The sequence below is a fragment of the Erythrolamprus reginae genome, chromosome 6 (genome assembly GCF_031021105.1).
Source record: "Erythrolamprus reginae isolate rEryReg1 chromosome 6, rEryReg1.hap1, whole genome shotgun sequence".
NCBI classification, from domain to species: Eukaryota; Metazoa; Chordata; class Lepidosauria; order Squamata; family Dipsadidae; genus Erythrolamprus; species Erythrolamprus reginae.
In genome coordinates, this window is record NC_091955.1 from 45,599,569 (window position 1) to 45,620,109 (window position 20,541).

Here is a 20,541-nt window from a genome sequence, read left to right on the forward strand (position 1 = left end):
CCTCTAGTATAGCTGGCTATTATTATAAGATGGAATTCATGTGAAAATCTTAATGTTCACATTTTTCTCATAATTTAGATACAAATGAGTATGGATTAGATAAATCATGGACTGGATTAACACAGTCTAAATTAGTTTGTTAAACTGAATAACTCTTTATGCTTTTTAATGTTCTTTTTTTTTTTGCGTGGGTGGCGTTGCAGCGAAAGAGCGGAGGGTCCGACGAGGGTCTGTTTCTTCAAATCTGTTCCCTCCTCTTGTCTCCTCTTCCCTCTTTCTCCTCCTCCTCCCTCCTCCTCCTCTCTTCTTCTCCTCTTTCTTTCTCCTCCCTCTCCTCCTTCCTCTACCCTCTTTTTTGAGGGGGAGGGGGAGTGTGCGAATGGGCGGCGGCTCAATCAGGGAGGGGTCTAGAAGCAACCTTTCCAACGACACCCTCCCACTCCTTTGATACCCAGGTAGGAGTTGTGTATGAGAGAGGTAGACTGCGCTGGCTGAGGGAGATTCTGTTTCCGGGGTGGAAGCTGTGTGCGGAAGGGATGATGGGCTCTGTGGTCTCTTCCCCCCCGCCCCCTTTGATATCCAGGCAGGAGTTGGGGGGGGGTGAGAGAAAAGGTTTTTCTCATAGAAGAGAGCTTTTGGACAGGAATCACATTGAGCTTCTTGGCGCGACGAGTGCGGAGCGTGGTCCAGGCGTCGCCCGGCAACCCCCGGCTCGGTCCTCGGGGAGGGCATTCTTGCACGGAGGGGGAGGATTTTCCTAATGGGTTTGCATGCATTATTTGCTTTTACATTGATTCCTATGGGTAAAATTGTTTCTTCTTACAAACTTTTCTACTTACGAACCTGGTCACGGAACGAATTAATATACCTGTTTGTGTATGTGTTTGTGTGTGTATGTGTGTGTGTGTGTGTATATATATATATATAATCAAAAGCTAATTTATTGTGATTTATTGTAATACTTGCTATTAATAATTTCATTAATGTATTTTGAGATGATGATCATGTAACATTAATTAAGAATTGACAACTGTTTATTGTAGTATCCTTATGGTCATCCAAGTATTAGCTTACCGTCATTGCCATTATCAAAGGGGTAATTTGCAACCAGTGCTCCACCATGCAGATTAGCAGAAAGAACAAACATTCCAGTATTTATCCAGTTCATAACTGCTTTAGTCTCTGGCTGGATAATTTGATTATTGGTAGTAAAATGATCAGGGAAATTCCTGTTCAGGTCTTTTTTATTTGCATTGTACCTTGAAGAGATAACGTTGTTATATAATATTTAATATACTTTTTGAGTACAGTATATTAATTCAGCCATAAGAATTAAAATACCGGGGCTAGGCTAATACTAACATAATTGTAGGTAATAATAACAAGTAACAGTACCTGCGCTGGCTTTACAAGGAAAAGTGGTCTAAAAATATCTTGATGATTAGTCCGGATGATCTGTTATCAAGTAGATAACGAAAGAACAATTCCAAGGAAACAGAACAAAGAGGAGTAGATAATAAAAAAGTAAATCTAAGAAGCAAAGAGATGACCTGTAGGGAGAGCAAACAAGGCATAAGCCTGTAGAAAAAGAAATAGAAACCATCAACTAAGAGAAACCCAGGGAACGGGGGTTGGGGGGGGGGGGGAATAATTGTGTTCAGTTCTGGAGACCTCACTTACAAAAAGATATTGACAAAATTGAACGGGTCCAAAGACGGGCTACAACAATGGTGGAAGGCCTTAAGCATAAAACGTATCAGGAAAGACTTAATGAACTCAATCTGTATAGTCTGGAGGACAGAAGGAAAAGGGGGGACATGATCGAAACATTTAAATATATTAAAGGGTTAAATAAGGTTCAGGAGGGAAGTGTTTTTAATAGGAAAGTGAACACAAGAACAAGGGGACACAATCTGAAGTTAGTTGGGGGAAAGATCAAAAGCAACATGAGAAAATATTATTTTACTGAAAGAGTAGTAGATCCTTGGAACAAACTTCCAGCAGACGTGGTAGATAAATCCACAGTAACTGAATTTAAACATGCCTGGGATAAACATATATCCATCCTAAGATAAAATACAGAAAATAGTATAAGGGCAGACTAGATGGACCATGAGGTCTTTTTCTGCCGTCAGACTTCTATGTTTCTATGTTTCTATAATTTAAAAAAAGTTTAAAACCAGCAGATAATTTATGCTAATCTGGAATGAAAGGGTGACAAGAGGTCACTATTATGGGAGGTATTGTTAATTTAGAGAGGCACATAAATTTTGTAGTAATATCTAAAGATGACCCAAACATTAGAAGAGGAATGATGAATATTCATTCTTGTGGACTGAGGACAGGATTACATGAAATTCTAAAACATCTTTGCAAAAACTCAAACTACTATTCCCTTGCCCCCAGCCTGTTTTTGAGTTAATAAAATCTTCCTTGTTACCTATAAAGGTAGGTGGAAAAGACCAGGCTAAATAAAATGTCTTACTCCTGCTCAAGAAACTATAACTTGACTTAATGATAATGATAATTAAGAACTGAAGCTACAAAATTGTTCCTGCTAAATGAATTGTGGGATGTAGCATGTTGAAGTAGCATGTTGAAAACATAATCAAGACATTCCTCACTATATCCGAGGTTGCTTTTTTCTTACCTGCCAACTGTGGATGAACACTGAAGCATTACTGATACTTCAAAACCATCAGGGTTCATTGAAGGCATAATGTGTATCCGAGTGTGGTTAATGAGCTTTGTGATGACTGGATCGTGTTGATCATTTTCCACCAAATATTTAATCAAATGAAGGAGCAGTTCCCGCCCAAGTGCCTGTGTAGGGAAGCAGAAAAATAAGTACTTGAATTAAATTGACAATAAGCAGAAACAAACCAATATTAATTGGACAAAAATCACATGATACAGAAATTATGTACAGAAAACATATATGCAATATGGCTAATGTTTTCAATTTATAAATAATCTCCCTGAAAACTGAAGAATCAGAAAAAAAACATGGGCTACCTTATTTACATGAAACAGTTCTGAAACATATAGAGAAATGCCATAATTCATGTACCTAATTAATGGATACATATGTATAGACATATGTACAGCATGCATGTATACAAAACAGAATTCATTTTTTAAAAAATCAACTTAATTTATGGCCAGACTAATTAATTAAATGGTATTCTTCATATAATCATATAAATACATCTTAGATTCATGGATTGTGATAAAGATTAATTTCACTATGATCAGCCAAAATCAATTGAGTTAGCCATCTACTAAACTATACAAGTAGTCCTTGACTTATGACTACAATTGGGCTCAACATTTCTATTGCTAAGCGAGACAATTGTTACATGAATTTTGCCTCATTTTATGACCTGGGCATGGGTGGCATGGCTGTAGGGATCCTGAGGTAAGACGGTGCAAGGTTCATAGGACAGCTCCACCCACCACCCCACAATCAACAATTAAATCAGGCCAAAATGCATTTTTTAAATTTATTGTTTGTTTGCTTGCTTGCTTACTTACTTACGAAATTTATGAAATTTATTCACTGCCCAAAAGGATAAGTTTCTAGATGAAGCAATTTAGGATTAAAAGTTTATTACAGTAAAATTATTCATATTATATGGATAGAAAGATCAAGATAATAAAAAACCAGAACAACCCAATAAATTGTAGTAGTTGAAGATAAGAAAAAAGAATTAAAGCGGCTAGCAACTTAAAAAGCAAAAAGAACGGAAATTATTTTGGATCCATATTGTATAGGTCTGTGATGACAAACCTATGGCATGTGTCACAGGTGGCACGCAGTGCCCTCCTCATAGGCATGCAAGCTGTCGACTCAGCTCTGTGCATGCACTCATGCCACCTGCCAGCCAGCTGGTCTTTGGGTCTCTGCTGCACATGTGCGTGATGGGGCGCATCAGAGGGCGTGCATCCATGGCCGTCGGGCACATGGGATGGGATGCACAGTGTAGCGTGCATTGCATTTTGGGGGTCAGATGCACACACATGCATTTGCACGAGTGGGATCACTGAGTATTCAGCCCAGAAAAGTTTAGCCATCACTGCTCTAGTGCTTTGGGTAAATGCAAAGTCTACGCAGAATATGGCCACATCCATTTATGATATGTGAATGAACATGTAGCCTTGTTATGGTTTATTGAATCAGGCATGATGGAGATGACATCCAAAAAAACCCTGGCCACTTGACTTTCAGGGCCTTCATCAGCTGTGACATCATAAAGAAGCTCTCAGTGATCAAGCACTGTTCCAGAGGTAGTTAGTTCCTTTGAATGGAATTGTGCTGCAATGAGGATCTTTGGTCACTGCTGATGTACCAACTACAAGCATCTCTCTGCAAATCTTATATCCCATTCAGCGCTATCTAATAAAAGAAAATTCAGTATTGAAAAAAGTAAGGTTCTACATTTAGGCAAGAAAAACAAAATGTGCAGGTACAGTATATGTGGTACCTCGCTCAATAGTAGTAACTGTGAGAGGGATCTTGGAGTCCTAGTGGACAATCACTTAAATATGAGCCAGCAGCGTGCAGCAGCTGCCAAAAAAGCCAACACAGTTCTAGGCTGCATAAACAGAGGGATAGAATCAAGATCACGTGAAGTGTTAATACCACTTTATAATGCCACACTTGGAATACTGCATTCAATTTTGGTCACCGTGATGTAAAAAAGATGTTGAGACTAGAAAGATTGCAGAGAAGAGCTACAAAGATGATTAAGGGACTCAAGGATAAAACATATAAAAAATGGTTGCTGGAACTGGACATGTCATCTTGTGAAAAGAAGGATCAGGGGCAACATAACAGCAGTGTTCCAATATCTCAGGGGTTGCCACAAAGAAGAGGAAGTCAACTTATTCTCCAAAGCACCTGAGAGTAGAACAAGAAGCAACGTGTTGAAACTAAACAAGGAAAGATGCAACTTAGAACTAAGGAGAAATTTCCTGACAGAATAATTAATCAATGGAACAACTTGCCTCCAGAAGTTGTAAATGCTCATCTGAAGTGGTGTAAAGTTTCCTGCCTAACAAAGGGGTTGGACTATAAGACTTCTAAGGTCCAGGCTTCCAATGCTGTTATTCTATTCTAATCCTGAATGTCACGTTATCATTTCCTTGGCTGACTTCAACCTCCATGTTCTGTCACAGCAACTACCGATATACTGTAGTCCCAAAACATGCAGTTTTTGACATTGACATTGACCTAGTTTTTGTTTCAGAGCAGATGAGATATGACCTGAGAATGGAAAAAAATACACGAACCCTTTTCTATAATTAAAGCAGTACTTCAATAAACTGGACATCATGATGTCATGGAGTCTGCATCACATTGGTGAAATGCTACCAGTTCAGACCGATTTGGGTGTACTGGTAGTGGCAGCCACCAATAGTTTGCCAAACTGGTAAAAACGGTTGGCTGGCTGTACCCTTGAGTCAGTCCCCCAGTTGTTGCTCGCTCACCCTGCAAGCAGATGTTCCAGGCTGCACATGTGCTCTAGCCCTATCCTGTCCAGCCTAATGTCATGCTGGATCACCAGCAGTCCAATGCAGTGCGCATGCATGTGCAGCAGCCCAGGGACATCTGCTTGCCATCCTGGAGCAGTGGCGTTACTGCCACCTCCACTGCAGAAGGTAAGGTTGATGCTGACAGGGAGGAAGACCCACTGCAATAATCCGCCTGCTGCCTGCTAGTTTCTGCCTTTGCAGAAGGTAAGGCCGATGCTGGCGGTGGGGGAGGAGGAAGATCTGCTGCACTCATCCGCCTGCTACCCGCTTGCCATCGCCACCGCCAATGCAGAAGGTAAGTCTGCCACTATTGTGAGGGAGGGAGAGGAAGACCCAGTACACTTGTCCATCTGCCGCCCTCTTGCCTCCATCATTGCTGCCACCCCAGAAGAAGGTAAGGCCAACCCTGACCGGGGGAAGGGGGAGAGAAATGCATTGCACTCACCCACCTGCCACCCGCCTCTGCCACCGCCACCACAGAAGAAAGTAAAGCCGATGCTGGCAGGGGTGGAGGAAGACCTGCTGTGCTTGTCTGCCTGCTGCCCGTTTGCCTCCACCTCTGCCACCACAGCAGAAGGTAAGACTGACATTGGTGGGGGAGGAGGAAGACTCACTGTACTCTTCCTCCTGCCACCTGCTTGCCTCTGCTGCTGCCGTCAAAGAAGGTAAGGCCAATGCTGGCATGGGGGGGGGGGGAGACCTGCTGCGCTTGTCCAGCTGTTGCCCATTTGCCTCCGACTAGAATACCACTCCCTGTATGCAGCTCATGATGGGGGACACACCGCTTCTGGACCAGGCTGCCTGCCCTCGGGCTCCAGAATGCTTTACCACTGGTGCTGGCTCTGCAGCTGCGCAGGAGAACTCCCCTCCATGGCACAGTTCCAAGATAACGGAGAGCTGAAGTAAGTTGCTGCTGCCAGGTGCGTCTGCGCAGGGGAATTCCTCGGGAAGGGCTCCATCAATGTGCCCAGACCAGGTGTGTGTGTGAGATAGAGAGAGAGAGAAGAGAGAAAGATCGAAAAAGAGAAAGAAAGGAAGACAGGGAGGGAGGAGGAGAGAGAGAGGGAAGAAAGAAAGAAAGAAAAATCTTATGACTACAATGGAGCCCAAAATTTTTGGCTGCTAAGCAAGACTGTTAAGTGAGTTTCACTACACTACAAGTTAGCCATGCCCACTCAGTCACATGACCAACAAGTCATGCCAAACAAGCCATGCCAACCTGACTTCCAAGCCATGCCCACAGAACCGGTAGGGGAAATGTTTAGATTTCACCAGTGATTGGGACCATTTGAATAGCCCACCCATGACATCTAGTTGATTGATAGGAATGTCATTCTTTGGAGATGACTTCTTAGGTATACATATATTTTGATGCAAGGTGTCTGGATTGCCTTTATGTTGATTCCACTTTGTTATTTCTTTTAGTGTTTTTTTGAGTGTGTGGCATCAAAATAGAAACATATAAACAAATAAGTGAATACTTCCCATTCACCTCATATTCTGTGATTAATATATTCTTGTTTTGGGGCCTAAATGACTGGCTATGGATGTTCATTCTGATAGTTATTTTCAGAGGAGTTGTTCTGTACTCTGTGCACAGCTCACAATAAAGGAATGCTACACCAAGAAAAAGGAGGTGAGGCATTGCTTTAGTTTAATTAATACATATGTCTTATCCAATTGTTCCCACTTTGCTCTTTCTCTTTGGTGAAGCAGATAAATGCAAACCTTTGGAGCAGAGATAAGTTTTTTCTTTCACTTTTAGGTGTCATTATGTTTCTATTTATGCGCCGGAGAATGGGGGGGGAAAACATTTTTTTCGGTGTATAAGACACACCGATGTATAAGATGCACCTAGATTTTATAGGAGGAAAACAAGAAAAAAAGTATTCTGAACCAAATGGTGTAGTATTATATTGTTTAATAAAATACCAGTGTAGCAGAATACTTTTTAAAACCATGTACACTTTTAAAAACTCAGATGCAGGCTTCATCCAACGTTGGCCAGCAGTGGTGGTGGCAGTGGCAGCTTTACCATGTTTCCAACATGCTTCGGCGGCGGTGGTCAGCAGCGGCGGAAGCAGCTTTCCCCTAGTCCGGCAGCAGCGGCTTTTCACACAGTTTGGCTGCTGTCTACCATGAGAAACATGAGAAAGCTGCGGAGAAAGAGCTGCTGCCACTGCCATTCCTGCTCAAAGGCTGTGAAGAGTTGCGGCTGCCGCTTGTAGCCACCACCAGCCACCGCTGCCAAACTGCGCAAGAAGCCACCACTACAGGAAGCTGTTGCCGCCGCTGTTGACCACCGCCGCTGCAGCACATGAAAAGCTGCCACCACCAGACTACGGGAAAGCTGCTGCCGCCATTTCAACACCGAAAAATACAGTATTTGGCTGTTGTAAGGCAAGGCATAAGGAATAGCAGAGATCCAAAATTTTACTGCCAACGATCACAGGACCATTTATGTTGTCTCTTTGTTGATAAGCATTACAGAAAGCATATGACTGATTTGTAAATAATGTAAATATTTTTATAATAATGTCCATAAGAATTTTAAAATAAAAAATGTTTTGATTCTTCAACTTTCTTTGGAATTGTTATGCTTCCGCCCCACTCCTCCCCAGTCCCCATCCCATTATTCTTTACCAAAAGACTATCGGGAAGGAACATAATGTATATTCCCAGTCTGCATCAATAGAAAAATGCAAATGGCAGAACCAACAAAAAAAACCCTTTTATTTGAATAGCAGTTTTATGAAATTGAACATATAGTTGAAAAAGATTCTTGGAAATGGTGAAGGGTAATGCTAATAAAATTATATAAAGGACGTTGTAATTTTATCCTGATTATAAGCACTTCTAGAATGGTGATAAATTTCAACAGACTATTTATGGCTTATACTTTTCACTGAAAGCCATTTGATTTAAATATACCTTACTAGATCATGCACATTAATAATAGCAAAATATAACTCTTTACTTCATGAAATTAAGGAAAACACATTGCATTTATCAAACCTCCATCTTGTATGGTAGCATTTTTATAACTTTGTACAGTCTTTGGGGGGAGAAAATGTTGGCGGGTTTGGGGGGTTTTGGCTGTGTAAATAAAAGATTAAACTTTTCCCACATGTATATAAATTGGGATGCTTCCTATAAACAGTGCTGTAAGGAAACCACAACAACTGAAGTTATAGACGTACCTCATTCCCATGCATATTACCAACATACTTGAACTCTGGTATGCCAATCTTATGCTGGGTTGGAGACCTTCCCAGAGCAAGAACCCAGAGGTTTCTACCTTTAAGTGGAAAAGAATTTTACACACACATAGATACAGAACGTATGCACATAGTTGTTAAACAATAACATAAAAAACAATGAAGAGCTAAGATAAAATATCTTTAATTCATTTGTGATGGCATTGAATAAATGAGTTTTAAATGTAGGCAGTTATTCAGATGAATTAACACCCAATGTTTTCTTTTTCTTTTATTTAAAAGAAAATATTTTAAATTTCAAAATATACAATTTTTATTCATTCCTAAGAGAATGCATTAGTAATAACTAAATAATTTTACTGGAAAGAGCTAAGTTTAAAAATATATGAACAAGAAATCTGCAAAAAAAGAGATATAAACAAAAAGTCAGATCAATAAGCCTTAGTAAGAGACAACAGAGGACTGCAAATGTTTAAAAGATCAAATATAACATAAAACTAATATTAAAACAGAATAAATTTATGTTTGAATACTTGGAAGCACTTTGAAGTATTGCACAAATCATTTCCCCCTAATGGTTGCTGAAACAAATCTTTAACTTAGGAAGACAAGTCCCTTTTAAAACATTTTCACTGGTTTACTTGATCTCTGCATTGGACCAAGTCTGAGATTTTAAAAAATGAAGTAGCATTTCAGATTTTAGTTTAAAATGGGACCTATATTATTGGGAGATCATTTCATTCAACCCCCATTAATATGAATTGGAGCTTTTAATATTATTTACGGAGGAAATTAAATAAGCTGAATTTCCCAAACCTATCAACCCGATATCTTTTAGAAACTTTTAGGCAGAGTATGAAGTATGTCACAAGGTAAGCTTATTTTATTTTTTACAGACATCATTCATTCTACTTAAAATCCCAAAATATTATCTGAGAGGATCCTGATGAGTAATCACCCTTGAGGTTGCCCTTTTGGAGAATAAAAGCATCATTTGGAAGAAAGGAATGCATGCAGTATTCAGGGAGCTGAAGATTAACCTTCCTTCCCTATTTAAAAACTTAGCAAAATCACTAACTTATAGCCAGATAGCCATGAGCCCAGATCAATTAATTGCAAAGGAAACTATTCTCCTAAGTTTATTTATTATTTATTTATTTATTTATTACTTAGATTTGTATGCCGCCCCTCTCCGAAGACCGGGACTGATGGACGGAGGGAGCCTATTATGGTGGATTTTAAACTGAGAAGGAAGAATTAAATTAATTTTCTCTATGTATTGTCAACACCAAGTTATCACTCCAACCTTTGCTGTTGACATCTTTGAAAAAACAATGTTCTTTTTAATAATGTATAATTTCCCAAGTTATGTTCTTATAACAGGCTGAACTAGACACTGGGCAAATCTATAGCTCTACCTAATGTAATTAATAATGGTCAATGTACCCAGTGTGATTAATTTAGAATATAAACTAGGTTACATAAATTATAGGTAACTTATGATTTCTTCTTTCCCTTCTCATTTAACAGGGTTAAGAAACCTTTGGCAAAACAGGTAGAAGTTGTCAGGCAGCTTAGAAAGTGAAAAAAAGAAAATCAAGGCAAAATGACAGTCAGCAACAAGAAATGAAATAGAAATGTTTCCATTTTTGAGCACAGAAATAATGGAAACATTATCTACGCAGGTAATAATATTTGTTTAAAAAACATAGAAAAATAGAAAAATACATAAGCATGTAAGCAATGAGTTGACAAAGAACAGTGTGCTTTAGGAAGCTACTAATTCTAATGCTATCCGCTTTCCAAATGGTGTCGCCCCCCCCACCCCCATGTTGAATTAAATCCCCCAAAGAGTTTAACATACTACAGGAAACACTTTTAAATGGGAGGAGTGAATACCAAAGACTCCAGAACCAGAACTCAAAATGCTCTAAAATATTTTAGGCAGTAAAAAAATTCTCCTGAAAATCTATTTCATAAAAGATGGTAAGAATAAATGTATTGCAAAACAAGACATAGACTAGAGCAATAATGGTGAACCTTTTTTGATTTGTGTGCCAAAAGGGTGTCTGTGCACGCATGCTAATGTGCATGTGCCCATACCACGCCCTCCACCAGTGCATGCGCAACCCCCCCCATGCATGTGCCCCCCCAACCGCTGCCTTCCATGCTTGCGCACATGACTCACAACTGACTCCTGAAGCCGGGAAAGGCGAATAAAACCAAATGGGCCGACTAAAAGTTCAGAAACAAACTTCTGGTTGGACCATTGGCCCGTTTCTTCCCAGATTTTAGGGAAGCCTCCTGAAACCAGGGGACAGCAAAAAACAGTCCAACCAGAAGTTTATTTCCAAACTTCCGTTTGACCCACTGGGCCATTTTTTGTAATCCCCTAGCTCCAGGAGAGCGAAAACAGCAAAAAGAAGGTTGAAAATCAGCATTGGAACTGACTTAGGGTAATGCCGCATATGCCCTCTGATGTGGCTCTCCGTGCCACCTGTGGACTAGAGCAATAACCTCCTTTGAGGCTTTGCCACATCTTGTCTTGGTCTTAGATGTTCTTTGCCTTTCCTCTTCAGTCTGGTGAATCGTGAATGTGGAATCAAATCAGGCATGCATTCCCCATGCAGTTAAAAATCTGAAAAGGTGTGGAATACCTGGACAGGCATTAAGTAAGCAGCAGAAACAATAACTCTACATGCTTCTAATACTTCTAAAATGATATAGATTAGATTAGATTAAATTTATTGGATTTAGACTCGGGGTGGCTCACAACAATGGTAAACAAAACATAGTAACAAATCTAATATTTCACAATCTAAATTAAGTTTTAAGTTAAAAAATCCAAAAGAACCCCAATATATAAAAAAACAAGCACACAACTGAATCATACACAAAAACTACATGGGCAAGGGGGAGATGTTTCAATTCCACCATGCCTGACAGCAGAGATGGGTTTTAAGGAGTTTCCGAAAGGCAAGGAGGGTGGGGGCAATCCTAATCTCTGGGGGGAGCTGGTTCCAGAGGGTCGGAGCCACCACAGAGAAGGCTCTTCTCCTGGGTCCTGCCAGACGACATTGTTTAGTCGACAGGACCCGGAGAAGGCCAACTCTGTGGGACCTAACCGGTCGCTGGGATTTGTGTGGCAGAAGGCGGTCCTGGAGATATTCTGATATAATTCTACACATTCAAATCTACCTCAATAACCTTATGTAGTATCCTTGGTAAGAATTTTTTTCTGTAGGAATATTTTTATTATTGTTACAATATATATTTTTTCCTCTGAATATTACCTCTAAAAGTAAGCTTTGGCACTTGCATGATCTCTACCAGGTCATTTTCCAACCTTACTTGTCAATATGACAGGTTCCTCTTTCTTGTCTTGCCATTGCATTTCCATTTTTTCCCCACATGGAAGGTATTCTTATCGTTAATCAGCAGGAATGGTTGGACCTATAAAACTTATTTATCAACTTTTCCCAAGTGTCCCATCATACATTAATTATCACATTTTTTAATCTTTCACAAAAATGTCTTAATATTGTAAATGTAGACTATGGGAGGGCTGTGAAGGTCTCAAAAAATCCTCTGAAATAATAATAATAAAATAAATGAGATATTCTACCCTTTCTTCATTAAATAAATCATTATTTGAGTGATATACTATATCAATGTGGTATGTTCTGTTTTCAAACTTCTAGTCTGCTGTATCTCCCCTCCCTCGGCTGAAAAATAAGTCATCTTATTTGTGCATTTATATTTCATGCAGCTGAGTACTGTACTTGACTGAATATGTCCTATTTTCATTACAGAGTTTTTGAAAGGTAACACCTCCTGTGCAGTTGTAAATATCACTGAATGGGGTGTCATAAACTGCTTGGGCAAGAGGGATTATTCAAACAATGTGATACAAAAGGATAGAATGAGTTATGACACATCAGTTTTTTCCATTGTCAAGTAAAAGATCAGAACACTATGGAGGGGCCCAGCATGAATGTATTAAACCAATCAAAGGATCAGTTGAGGATGGTATATTTTGTTATCTATTAGAATATCATGGAAACTTTGTTGAATGCTTGGCTTCAGCAAAATATCTATCGAAGTTTCCCATATACAGTAGAAAAGATGGCAAAATATGGGCCAGATGTGCTACCTAGATGGACATACCGGTAGAACTGACCAAACAATTTATTGTACGTGTCCTCTCTAGGCCCTGTTCAAAATTTTAGGCACAGTTCATATTTGGAGTTGATATAGAAGTAGGGAAAATAATAATCATCTTAGAAGACAGTATCAAGGTTTAGGAAGACCTTATCAAACTGAAACACCAGGGACAAACCTAAAGAACTACATTTAGGAAGGAGAAATAGGAATTATTCTATATGGGGAAAGCATACTGAGCAAAAGTACATTTGAAAATAATCTGGTTGTCTTGGTGAATCACCAGCTAAACATGAGCAGCTGGAAAAAAGCCAATACAGTTTATTACTGTATTTATATATATATATTTTTATTTACTTTTTTCTTTGTTTACTATTATAGGAAGCCCCCACCCTTCTATGAGAATGAAATATTTTGGAAATATTAAAAAATACAAAATATTATTTTTCTCTAAAGGAGAAATGGAGAAACATGCTCTTAAAGACAGAAAACAGCTCCTATGTTTTCTTAATAGCCCACAGCAGATGCCAGTACTTAAGGAGATAGACCTTTTTGAAAGAATAAGCTTTCAATTATTTATTTACTGTATTTTTTGCTCCATAAGTTGCACTCCCCCCCCCAAAAAAAAGTGGGTGCGAATGTCTGTATGTCGGTGCCAGTCCTTTGATGAATAGCAGCCGGGCTGCGGCAGCAGGGTCCTTTTACAGTGCTAAACCCCAGTCTCTTTTCTGCAGTGCAGCAGTCAATAGGAAAAAATGTCACATGAGAGCATACATACCTGTGGTCCCCTCAGGCTCTGCCTGATTATTTTTTCTTGTTTTCCCCTGCTAAATCTAGGGGCATCTTATAGGTATGTCTCATAGTGCAAAAAATATTGAACTATCTAGATGGCTCTGGGCATAAGCAAGGTAAATGTTGCCGCAAAAATCCATTTAAGTCAGGATATTTTGAAAGACTTTGCAGCAAAGTTTGACAGCTAAGGATTAGTACAACAGCCCCTCACTCAAGATCTACCACAGGATGATTTTAGCCACAATAGGAATTTCAGAACATTTGCCTGGGGAAAAACATGGTTTCTTTTAGGCTCTATGGCAGCTGCTTAAATGAAAAATACTCCATTTCAAGCATGAGTCTCACAGTTTCACTTTAGCTTGAAAAAAATGAGGTTACAAGAATTCCAGAAACTAAATTACAACAGTTCACCAAAGTGATCAATACCAATCCCGTCAAGATCAATAGGAATATCCAAGGAGATAATAAATGGCTGTGGATCAAGAGAGTCAGAAATTGCTGGGGGATCAGTATGTAGTTTGATAATATTGAAAGGTTGACTGGAGACAATTAATTTGGGGGGGGGGGGTCCTCTGTAGAACTTGCCTCCAGGCCTGAAGTTGAGGAACCTAGCAGCAAGGAAGGCTTAACCCAGCGTATGATGATCAGCCACTTGTGAGAAAGGTCCTGAGTTGTCTCTATATTATTATTGTTATTTGTAATATTATTAATTAAAGGAGAATTTATTGCATTGTTTTTGTGCAGTAATTATTTGTGAATAGTGAACAATCTGGAACTTCAAGAAGCGTTCAATGTAGCACAGAGTTTAAGGACCCCTGTTTTGGAACTAATGCATCTCTATGCACATTACAATGGAGTCTTTCTGCTTCTCCTTTTAATAGTCTTCTGAGGAACCAAAAGGGAAGCAGGTGTCTACATAAGGGGATTTCTGCAGTAGCTACACAGAATGTATACCGTATATACACTGTACATACAGTAGAGTAAATGTCTCTTGAATGTCTATCAGTGTAGGAATCAATTCTTATAACCACTTTAACAATTAAAAAAGATGCTCTGCACATGATTGCATATTCTGAAGTGCTTCTTTTAAAGGATTTGCACAGTCCTACTTTGCAATATGACAGGCAATGTATGTTGGAGCCAGGGGTGAACGCAGTGGAGTAGCGAAAATAGAGCTCCACCCCAGAGCACCCAATTTGCACTGAAAGATGTTGAAAGAAAATGCATAAGCTCGATTTCATTGAGAACCGCATCAGGATTGTGTTTGACCTTGGCAGGAGAGGGAGCTCAACGTCACTCATGTCAGGGGCGCCTATGGTGGTCCACGTGCCAGTGAAAACGGGGTCCAAAGCTCCATTTTTGGCTGTGATAGCCTCCTGCAACCTTCTGCCAGCAAAAACACAGCTTGGGAAGGACAAGACACTGCTGTTTCCATGGCAGCCCCACAGGCCAGATCTACGCACCCCACGGACTGGATCTGATCCCCGGGCCTTGAGTTTGACACCCCTGTTCTGGACTGTTCTAAATTGGCTCCATCATAAAAATGTAAAGAAAAGCAGGGAAAAGTAAATTAGCATTACTAACACTCTGGTACACTATTATTGTTAAGTTGAAAAATGCTAAGTAATTGTTTGAATGGAAGCTCTTGAAGACAAGTATATACTACAGGATGGTATTTCATATACAATACAATTGTGAAATTAATGTTGTAGCCTTCATCCTTATTCTATTACAAGTACTGTATGTCAGAAAAAGCATTGTTTTAAAATGAAGTCCACATTCCATCCAAGGTAATTTGTTGAGGTTATATAATGGAAAGGCTCAAGAAATGTAATTTGCTGGGAGGAATAAAATAAGTGGAGGTGAAATAAGAGCCAAAAGTGGATGAGTATTTCCATTTTTAAAACTTTTTTCCCCTTTCCTTTCTGAGTGTTCCTTTCTGACACCTACCTTCTCTCTCATTCTTTTTTTCTGTCTCGCCTATGCATTATGTTATTGAGAAGTGAGAAATACATTATTAAAGACTAAACTATCTCATTTGAAGTTTTTTTTTAAAAAATAAGCAGAGAGGTTTATGAAATTTGATTATGCCTGTAGTTCTGGAGATAAAAACGTGCCCAATGGCCATGGGTAATTAAGCAGAATTAACCATGCTCATATTACTCAACTTAATGTAGGGCAGTGATTTTCAACCTTTTTTGAGCCGCGGCACATTTTTTACATTTACGAAACCCTGGGGCACATTGAGCGGGGGGGGACGGGGGGTTAAAAAAAGTTTGGACAAAAAAATTCTCTCTCTCTTCCTCCCCTTCGCTCTATTTCTTTCTCCCTCCTTTCTCTCCTGTCCTTCCTCTTTCTTTCTCTCTCTCTCTCCATCCTTCTTTCTTTTTCTTCCTTCCTCTCTTTTTTGCTCTCTTTCTCTCTCCCTCCCTCTATGTCTCTCTCTCTCTCTCCTTCCCTCCCTCTCTTTCTCTCTCTCTCTCTTTCTTTCTCTTGTTCTCTTTCTCTCTCTCTTGCTTTCTTTCTCTCTTGTTCTCTTTCTCTCTCTTTTTCTTTCTTTCTCTCTCTTGCTTTCTCTCTTGTTCTCTCTCTCTCTTTCTCTCTCTTGCTTTCTTTCTCTCTTGTTCTCTTTCTCTCTCTCTTGCTTTCTTGCTTTCTCTCTTGTTCTCTTTCTCTCTCTCTCTCTCTCACTCTTTCTCTCTCTTGCTTTCTCTCTCTCTTGCTTTCTTTCTTTCTCTCTCTCTTGCTTTCTTTCTCTCTGAGCTTCGCGGCACACCTGACCATGTCTCGCGGCACACTGAAAAACACTGATGTAGGGTATGTCACAATGTTTTTTTCAAACCTGTAAAGCATTTTTCTTAGTCCCCAATGACTCTTTAAATAAGGGACTTACTTAGCTTCACAAATTATTAGTATCTCTGGTGTTTAGAAATACCTAGGTTAGAATAATTAAACATCTATCCACATTCCATTAGAACTAATTTGTGGACATAATAGAAAGAAAGGCTAATTCTTGAAAATGCTGACATTTCCAAACTCCAAAGCATAATCCAAGTCTTTGTCAAGAAAGTTAAAAAATGTGTATATGTCAGCATTATGAGATATACCAGATCAAGAAACTGATTCCACATGAAATGCCAAATCCTGTCCAAATATCTGTCTGACTGTGTGATCAACCATAATAATTTGCAATAACATTAAATAATATATATTTAAAATATTAAATATTAAATAATATTACATTTATTGTATATTATTTTGTATTTTATATAATTATATTATTTAATGTTAAATATTCTAATATTTGCTGACCAAAATTAATAAAATCTAATCTATGCTCAAGGTGCATATTAATACTGGGACTGAATTGCTCAATTAATCAAACACACCTATCTATACATGCAAACATTTGTGAAAGAATTCCATGCTCCTCCAAAATTTATGAAAGCCACCATGTCACTTATCCAGACAAAAAAGATTACATTGTATTGTGAGTCAGCTGCCCAAATATGACTTAATGAATGAGTGGCGACAAAGTCGTGTAGAACAAAAACTGGAAAGGAGACAGATCCTTTGAATTTCTGCACAGAAAGAGAAATTGAGAAATTGGCCACAAATTCTCTGAATTTCGGCTCCTCATGAGGAGACAGCAAAACAATGGTCTCCCATAGGTTTGAGCTTCAAGAGCCAAGGGAAAAATTGCTTTGACTTCACAACAGTAAATACAAAGCCAGTTAAACTCACCTTTAATCATTTCTGAAAATGTTCAGTTTTATGGATATTAGAGGCTTTTAAAATGGTGACATCAATCTGACACCTGATGTGTCCCACCTTCAGATTTAAACATTTTTAAATAGAGCTTCAAGAATTTTTAAATATAACTGGCTAAAAGCAAAACAAACATTAATTTAAGAACGTTTTAAACAGATTGGGAGGCAAGAGAAATTCAGAATATTGGGTATTTTAATTAAAGATTCAAAACACTAATATATACTGCTCAAAAAATAAATAAAGGGAACACTCAAATAACACATCCTAGATCTGAATGAATGAAATATTCTCATTGAATATTTCGTTTGCACAACTATTCCATTTGCACAACAGCATGTGAAATTCATTGTCAATCAGTGTTGCTTCCTAAGTGGACAGTTTGATTGCACAGAAGTTTGATTTACTTGAAGTTATATTCTGTTTTTTAAGTGTTCCCTTTATTTGAACAGTGTATAAATGGAAACAAATGGAAGCGGAAGTAAATCTATGTTAGGAACTGTGGCTTGATAAAGTCACATATAGAATTTATTGATTTGATTATTTATTTATTAAATTTACATAAATATAAAAAAATAGTAGAGGAAACCAAATAGCCAAGCAGAAAAGAATTAAAATGCCCATGCTAGGTATGTCTTAAAGTTTTTTTTACATAGGCTAAAATATTAATAATATCTCAGAAAGGGTACAGATTTCAGTTGATAAGGATTATTATTATCATCATCATCATCATTATTATTAAAAGGTGATGAGAAAATCTTCAAAAACTTTTATGTGACCTAGACATTACACAGAGTCTGAGTCAGAGGTGGGTTCCTATGGTGGTGGTGGGGATGAAGAAAAAAAGCTGGGAAGACTTGGATTATTGTACTTATGACAGAGGGCAGCATGTAGAGGGGCCCTGTATAAAATGCTGTTTCAAAAGTAACAGCAGTCTTATCTTATGTCCCTGAAGTGGACATATTACAGCCCTTTTCAAACTTGCACACTCTCCAGCTAAGATGAGGACACTCTCTCGTGATAACCCTTAAGCCAGAGGGTCTTCAAACTTGGCAACTTTAAGACTTGTGGACTTCCACAAGTTTTAAAGTTGCCAAGTTTGAGGACCCCTGTGGGCCCTCTAGGAATAACTAGAGCGGGTAGGAAGTGTAGCTCAACTTGCCTGGAGTGGTTGCCCGATGGTTTCAGAATAGAATAGAATTCTTTATAGTCCAAGTGTGATTGGACACACAAGGAATTTGTCTTGGTGCATATGCTCTCAGTGTACATTAAAAAATATAGATTTGTCAAGAATCGTGTGGTACAACACATAATGATAGGGATCAAATAAGCAATGAAGAAACAATATTAATAAAAATTTTAGGACACAAGCAACAAGTTACAGTCATACAGTCCTAAGTGGGAGAAAAAGGATGATAGGAATGATGAGAAAAACTAGTAGAAATAGAAGTGAAGACTTAGTAAAAAGTTTGACAGTGTTGATGGAATTATTTGTTTAGTAGAGTGATGGCGTTTGGGGGGGAAAACTACTTGTGTTTAGTTGTCTTGGTGTGCAGTGCTCCGTACCGACGTTTTGAGGGTAGGAGTTGAAATAATTTGTGTCCAGGATGTGAGAGGTCAGTAAATATTTTCACGGCCCTCTTTTTGACTCGTTTCAGTGTCACTGTATTGTAGGCAACGGTGCATGAACCAGATCTCTGGGTCATACCAAATCCCCCCCCCCCTTGTTTTGCAAATGCTAAATCCTATGCCGGGGAAAAGGCGGGAGAGAAATAGCGATTAGATCCACCCCACCAAGCCTTACCTTGTACCGACTTGCCAATGCTGTACAAGTGAGTGATGGCAGCGTAATTCCTCTGCACCTCCTTCAGAAAAGCTTCCAAGTCCTTGGTGCGATGGTAGCGGAAATCCAAGGCGGACACCCAAGGCAGCAGAAGAAGCAGGGAGAAGATGCCCATCTCTTTCTTACTCGAAGGAAGCCGAACAAGGAAAGAAGCGCGACGGGAGGAGGAGAGCGCCGACGAGACCCACCTTAAAGAGTTTATTAGGCATACAAAGAGAACCGATAGATAAATAAATAATAAATAAATAAAGCCGCGCGAATAAAGCGCCCAGTCGCCAGCGAGCGCGGCCTCGGGTGCAGCAAGCCGACTGGCAGAAGGCACATACACGGGGCAGGTTTTGCCAGGCACTGCCTAATTCTTGCCGAAGCGACGGCAGCCTCTCTGAGGTAGCCGCGCAACCCGCAGCGAAGCCTGACGACGGCTGCTTCGGCCGAACCGTAGGCGCGAAGAGCCAGGAGGGGAGGGGCGGGACCTCCTTTTGAGTGACACAGGAGGTGTCCATTCCAGTGAGAAGATACGGACTTGCCCGGCCAGCCCTCTCCTCTTGTTCCACCTTCCGAGTGTCCCGAGAGCAGCCGAACAGCCGGCAAAACGAGCGGCCAGATTCGGTCTGATGCCAAGTTGTGACCTCCTGGGGTGGGGGTGGGGGGACGTTCCTGTGAGCGGGCCAGTACTCCTTCGGCCCACAAATAGAACAGGTCGGTTTCCGGGACTGAGGCGCGCGCTCACGGACCATTTCGGAATATTAATTACTCCGCATTCCGACCAGGGCTCTTCAAATCCTGCTGCTGTCAAATCCAATTTAGCCCCGTTCGTTCCTTTCCTCTCTTTTGTGATAACATCAGCGAAATTCAATATTTAGGAGAAAAGGGGGAAGGAGGAAACTACCCTAGTATTTTGTATTGGACGCCGGTCAGTGTGATGCGTTCTGAAACAGTGATGGGTCACATTTGCCTTTAAGAAGTAACAAGGATTATAGGTCTGTCCCTACTGCATAAAACACCGGACACTCTTGACAACTTCTTTTTTTTCCTGCCCTATCCTTATGGAGCTGCCTTCATCACATCTCTGTAACTTATAACAAGCCAGTCTTAAGTCATTGCCCATCTGCTGGAGGACATGGTGGGTACAGCAGGAAAATATGTATCTTTTAAACCTGCAAACATCTCAGCCTGTAAATAAATTATCCAGTGATTGGGGAAGCAGGAGATTTTGGCAATAGA

General features: G+C 39.7%; 1 protein-coding gene across 1 annotated transcript in view; it reads right to left on the reverse strand.

The window, feature by feature from the left end:
- Nucleotides 1-19,661, reverse strand: part of CPM (carboxypeptidase M) — a 35,013-nt gene extending 15,352 nt beyond the window's left edge. Inside the window, exons 1-5 of the mRNA XM_070755683.1 lie at nucleotides 19,644-19,661; nucleotides 19,279-19,505; nucleotides 8,736-8,833; nucleotides 2,651-2,823; nucleotides 1,075-1,259 (exon numbers count right to left, since the gene is read on the reverse strand). Coding sequence (XP_070611784.1) covers nucleotides 1,075-1,259; nucleotides 2,651-2,823; nucleotides 8,736-8,833; nucleotides 19,279-19,432 — 610 coding nt within the window. The 5' untranslated portion in view covers nucleotides 19,433-19,505; nucleotides 19,644-19,661. The remainder of the gene's footprint in view (nucleotides 1-1,074; nucleotides 1,260-2,650; nucleotides 2,824-8,735; nucleotides 8,834-19,278; nucleotides 19,506-19,643) is intronic.
- Between the last annotated feature and the right edge of the window lie 880 nt (nucleotides 19,662-20,541).